Source organism: Anas acuta, chromosome 1, assembly GCF_963932015.1.
Source record: "Anas acuta chromosome 1, bAnaAcu1.1, whole genome shotgun sequence".
NCBI classification, from domain to species: domain Eukaryota; kingdom Metazoa; phylum Chordata; class Aves; order Anseriformes; family Anatidae; genus Anas; species Anas acuta.
Window position 1 is genome coordinate 65983493 of NC_088979.1, and position 6000 is coordinate 65989492.

General features: G+C 44.9%; 1 protein-coding gene across 9 annotated transcripts in view; it reads right to left on the reverse strand.

Moving 5' to 3' along the window:
• Positions 1-6000, reverse strand: part of MAP4K4 (mitogen-activated protein kinase kinase kinase kinase 4) — a 136521-nt gene that overhangs the window by 29132 nt on the left and 101389 nt on the right. For 7 of the 9 annotated variants that reach the window (XM_068680254.1, XM_068680264.1, XM_068680289.1 and 4 more), the window contains exons 14-16: positions 4858-4944; positions 3936-4184; positions 479-640 (exon numbers count right to left, since the gene is read on the reverse strand). In XM_068680254.1, the coding sequence (XP_068536355.1) occupies positions 479-640; positions 3936-4184; positions 4858-4944 (498 nt within the window). The remainder of the gene's footprint in view (positions 1-478; positions 641-3935; positions 4185-4857; positions 4945-6000) is intronic. The other 2 variants (XM_068680319.1, XM_068680271.1) reach the window with 1 other exon arrangement.

Here is a 6000-nt window from a genome sequence, read left to right on the forward strand (position 1 = left end):
CTTGCTTTTCTTAGTCATGTTTCATGCATCTCTTTGAAGCAGTGATCATTCTATTAAAAAACATTTGTTCGGTTAACTTTTTTCCCCCATTATCTTAGAAGACTAAGCCAGCTCACTGCTTTCCTGAACATCCTCTTTGGCGGTAAATATTTTGCACAGATCAGATTCTGAATTGTAGAAATATACTGAAACTATGACCAGTACTTAGCCAACCATTCCACTGTTGCACAGATAATAAGATAATGCAACAGTAGTCATTAAAAAAAAAAAAAAAAGGGAAAACAAACACACAAATCCATCAATTTATCAGTACAATAAACAAAACCATACAGAGATAATCTACTGAATAAGCTGTTTTGTGTAACAGTGCTACTCTTTACATAAGACTTCCTATGTGCCAAGATCTGCCAATCTGAAGGAAACGTGTTGGGACTTCTGCACTTCCTTCAGGCTCACCGATATTTTCCTGGGCACTTACTTGGGGCTCCATTGGCCTCTGCAGGGCAGGCTGAGCAGGTTCTGAGTTTCCATTGGAAAAGGACTCTGATCTTGAAGGCACTGGTGGCTCCAACACTTTGCCCATCTGCTTTGACTGTGCTTCAGGGGAGCCCTGATTCGTTTTTCTAAATCTCTCCTCCACCTAGGACAAAATAAATGCAGGTTAAGTCTAGAATCAGGAAACCAATTACAGAAATATGAAGGTGACCACCTCCCTTTCTTTACCATGGAGACCAAATATGTTTGAGGCTCGGCAGGATATTTTTCCCTGCAGCTTTCACCAGCAATGTAAAACAGAATGAACTGTCCCAACATGGCAAGTACGGCATATGGGAATCCATACTAGGAAAGAGGTTACAGTGGGCAGTAAAACGTGAAGAGATATAATGAGAGACCACCAGGATACTTCCATCTGCCTAGACTAGTTACTACCCATCAGCAGACATAGATAACAAAAAGAATAAGTGAAAACAGCAACAACTTTACAATATAAAAGTACATTTTCCTTACTACATTACTTACATTTTCCTTACCCACCTTACTAAACTAAAGAGAAGTTATATTATTGATTATCTGCTTCCCTGTGCTTGTCTCTTTGGCAGTGCAAGAAGAAAGAGGATATGCTTCTCTATCCAGTAATATTGGAGGCAGTTCAGCTTTAGATACAGAACTGTAGGACTGCTCATCCCCTCTCTTATCAGATAGTCCCAAAATGACATCTAAGTGCTGCACTCTGACCTCAGACTGCAGAGAACAACCCCCGCAACCTATTTCTGGTTCTCAGAGACACATAGAAGTGACTGTACACTAACCTACAGAGCTTTTCCAGAGGAAGACTAAATCAGGAAGTTCAAGTCCTCAAACATCAAGCAAGGTCCCCTTGCTTGAAATGTCACCTCTTTTAAGTCCATGGCATCCAGAACAAAGCAAGTGGTACGAAGGGAAAGAGACGGAGGGAGGCTACAGGCAGAAAGGACAGACCTTCCCATTTTCTAAAACAATCAATTGCTGGAATCGTGGCAGCATGCACCTTTCTGCCAGAAGAGTTGCTGCTGAGGAATGCTAAACTCCCAGCACTTTATCAAAGTGTCAACAAAAGATCGAACCGGTAGCTGGGGCTGAGATTCGTTTGTTGAGATGCTGCTCATGAGATCTGCTTTAACCCATGTGCCTGGAGGATGAAACCAGTATTGGGGTGATTCCCTAACTGCTCCCTAGCAGCAATGGCACAATGAGACTATTTAAATATCCATGCTGGAAGACAGAGGCAAGTCTCCAGGACTCCTTAGCGAGGCTGCTTTACAAACCTAACCTGCCTCTGCTTTCTAGACTTTGAGGACAATATCAGATTGCCTGCGGGAGCAACCAGACAAGCTTCTGGCAGGTCTACACAAAATACACCGTGTCTTGGGGAAAATGACAAGAATGGAGTCAAGCATCTTCAGCATACAATCATTTTCACCACCATGTCAGCCTCACAGAGCCATCCTTTAAAGTACAAAAATAGGCCAGACTCCTCTTGGTCTCCTTCTTATGAATAGAATAAGGAAAAGCCCCAAGTCTTTTTGTCTGAAGGAACAAGCTTTCATGTCTCTAGCTGTAAATGATAGGAGGTTTCCTCCACAAAGCACATAAACTGTGACAGCCACATCTCCTCAAAAACAAGCAAGATGTGAGAAAGAGATAGTCAGTTATTCCCTTGATAGAAACAGTCCCTGTTCCAGTCATCTGACTGTCTGGACCAGAAAACAGTATTAAGTTTCATTTCTTGCTCTAAGCTTCCTTCTGTTTCCCAGAGACAATCTTAGAAGTCATTTTCTTTATATCCTCATTGCAGTTGGAATGGGTAAAAAAAGGAAGAAAAAAAAAACACACCAAAACAACATCACGATTTGCCAGAACAGGAGAGATGGCCCATGTTGGCTTAGCATCATGATGGTCAGCATCAGTGGATGGAGACTTCCTCTGGACAGACTTTTTGTGAAAGTATGAGGCACAGAATACTCACTCTAATTCACTATTTTATGTCCAAAAGTACATCAGGGTTAATGTCTGCTTTTTGATATTAACTGGTGTTGCTCCAACTGCCAGGCACAGAGATATTACAGCTATATTTCTGACTACTGACTCAATTTTTTCTTTGCCCTCACTTTACTCTTTCTAACTTTCTAAGGTCTTTGAATCTTTAGGAGTTTATCTCCTTTTCAACTCTGAAAGGAAAATAAGAGGTGGATAACAGAGATGGTTCTGCACCCCTCCAAAGCCCACCCTCAGGCCAGAAAGGAGTTCTAGACTGACACTGTGCTTTCACCAAGGCGGGTCACGAATGAGCACCAGGACAGGAGAGGAGGACTGTTCCACACTTGCACCACAACATGCTGTACAAGTCTGAACTTCTTCCAGAAGAGAGACACATACCAGATACTTCAGCCAAGAGGAGCAGATGAGATAGCACAACGTGGTTTATGAAGAACCGGGACAATAGCATCCAGGAGAAAATGAGTTTGTGCTCATCAAGTCCAAACAGCAACACTTCAAAGGCAGTGAAGCACTACTGGACAAAGGTGGACTGAAAGCTATTTTATCAGGTTCAATAGCCCCGAGGATTTTTTTTGTTCTTGTTCCAGAATGTATTTACCTAGTTCCCACATGCTGGTGATGAATGCCGTTAAGAGTTTTGACCAGTATTGCCCAGTCTAGTGGTTTGTGGGCAGTGTGATGCTCAAGGGAAGCACAAGAACAAGACCGCTGAAAAAGAGCCAAGTATGCATCAGAGGCAATTACTTGTTTAGCGATGTTAACCGTGGAGCAATGAAGTCAGGGGACCACTCACTGAGACGAACAGCACTCTGATGATTTCAGATTGACTTCTGAGTGCCTGAAGTCCAAGAAGGCAGCACCACAGAGTTTCACAAAGGCCAGGATGTAATCTCAGCAGAGAAAACTTAACACTTCAGAAATTAAATTCATGAAATTCATGTCTGTGCTCATGAGAAGCAAATTTCCAAGAGCATGGGCTAAAGCACCTACAGGTGGTGTGTGTAAGCATCCTACACAAGTTTGTGCTCTCCTGATTTCCAGGCCTCAGTACCTGCCAGCAGCACAGATTGACAGCTGTACCAGTATTTCCTGTGAAAACATCTGATAAAGTGCAGATGGGATTGACCTGATACTTCCACTGTCAGTTCCCTTTAGTCTGCAGCATTTCACAACTCCTTTTCACTCTTTACACCTAAAAACCCTGACCTACAATGATAGCAGAAGTATTCAGAAGTACCTGGGTTTGGAAGCCAGTGGCCAAAAATTAGGGATATCCTGCTCTTTAAGAGTGACACCCTGGTCTCCAACCATACCCTAGCAGAACCGTAGTCACCATGATGCCAAGAGGAAGGGACCGAGGAGCAGGTAGCACATTCCTGGCCACATGCAGGACTTACCTCACGCGCTCTTTCAGCAGGCTCATAGTGGGGTTTTGGCTCAGGGGTATGATAGCTTTGCTTATTTCTTTCTTGCTGCTGCTGTTGCTGCTGCTGCTGTTGTTGCTGCTGCTGCTGCTGCTGTTGCTGCTGCTGCTGCTGCCTCCTGTGATCGTGCTGCAGCGACAGGAGGTAGGCTTGCTCCTGCTGCAACTGGCGCTGGAGTCGCTCTGCCTGTCGATGCTCCTCCATCTCTCGCCATCTGTATTCCTTTGAGAGAACGCGTGAGTAATTCAAGGCATGACGTGGAAGGTATGGTAGACATGTCCCTATCCATCCCGTTAAAAATGCACCTTTCTGGTTGCTGTTGCTTTTTTTTTTTAATTTTTTTTGGATTTATTTCATTGTTAAAGTGTGACCAAGAGCTAAGTCGGACCAATATGGCACGTGTCTCACGTTGGGAAAGTTGAGAGTGTAGTGCTAAGCTTCACATGATTGGAGAGTTATGTCAGAACTGGTTTTTATTAAAAGAAAAAAAATGAGTTATTTATACTAAATCCAGTGTAAATTCATAAAACAATGATTTAAAACAACACTAGGCCATTGTATCCCGGGGAAGATTTACATATCATGTGTGCTTTTGATCTGCAACATAAGCACTCTAGTTCGTCACTGAATGCCAAGGTCTGTTCAGAAACTCGACCGCCAAACCAGAACTGTTCCACTTTAACATAAAGCCTCCTCTTACTGCCCAGAAAGCAGTGTGACCTTACAGCACTTCTCATATGTGCCTGTCAGCCCACGACACTAGCATAAATGGCCTTTTAATCAAGCTCCTTTGTTGTCATACTGTCAGTGCAGCTGTGCCTGACTGAGGGAAGCCTAGGACTGGCCGGATAAATGGATCCTATAGCTACTGAACAAAACAGATACAGTGCTTTACCAGTAACATGGCCTGCTCCTGGAGCAGCTGCTGCTGTAGAATTTCCAAGTGCCGCTGCTCCTCTTCTAGCTGTCGCCTGATATACTCCTGTCACATAGAAATTACCCAGCAATGAATTTATTCAAAAGGAATGCATCAGAACCCCCTGGGTGGCACACCACACGCTACTTCCCCAGTTCAGCTTTAACGAGAAACGCACTTCAGGAAGGATTAGTGCCTGCAGAACAATTTAGGGAGCCCTGTCTACCGAGCATCGGATTTTGGCCCCTTCCATTCCGAAATTTGGACTCCTGCAAATGTTGCCGGCACGGGCCAGAGCTCATTTGTGTCTTTGGGAAGGGATTTCAGGAAGCAGCAAAATGCACTCGAAGGTTTTGGAAGAGTTAAAACACAGCAAGTCTGACTCAACACAGCCAACACAAAGTCACATGCAAGTCGTATTAAACATTAGTTTGTTGCGCTGGTGCGATGAACTGTTAGCAACAGCTAGAGCCAGGCTTAGTGTAGGTCGACCTGGTGCAAGCTTCCCCGAAAGGGGCTCTGCCAAGTGCAGCTCAGACCTGCCCTGCCGTCTCCCCTGCCGCCCTCACCAGAAGCTTCTCCTGAGCAGACGCCGCCAGCCTTGCTGAATTATGCGATGAGTTATGGCACAAACAAACATCCACCAGGAAACAGGTATTAGACCAAAGTCGCTCGCTGTTGCGCTCTAGCAGCCTCTCACCTGCAGCCTCAGCGGGCCCAGATGTTTGCCCACCGCTTCACCTGACCCCCCTAAAAACGGGCTCGACCCCTGAGGCACCAAAACCCAAGCTGGTCACATCCTGTCATGCAATTAATGGAGGTACGTAACACATGCATGCGCACACACGCAAGCGCACACGCACGCACGCACACGTTTACAGTGTATGCAGAGAGAAAGAAATGGATCTGTGATGCAGTGATGGGAGCTGTAGGGAGTCTTGCGACGGACTGGTGATGTATACACTGTGCTGTCAGTACGCACGCTGGCTGAGCCATGGTTTGGGTGACAATAAGTCTAAGAAGGGACACGTCTTCTCTCAAAAGGAAAAATAAATTTGCAGTGGTTCGGGCTGACCACACCAATTAACCGTTTGTCATTATTGGCACTGTGCGTAATTAGCA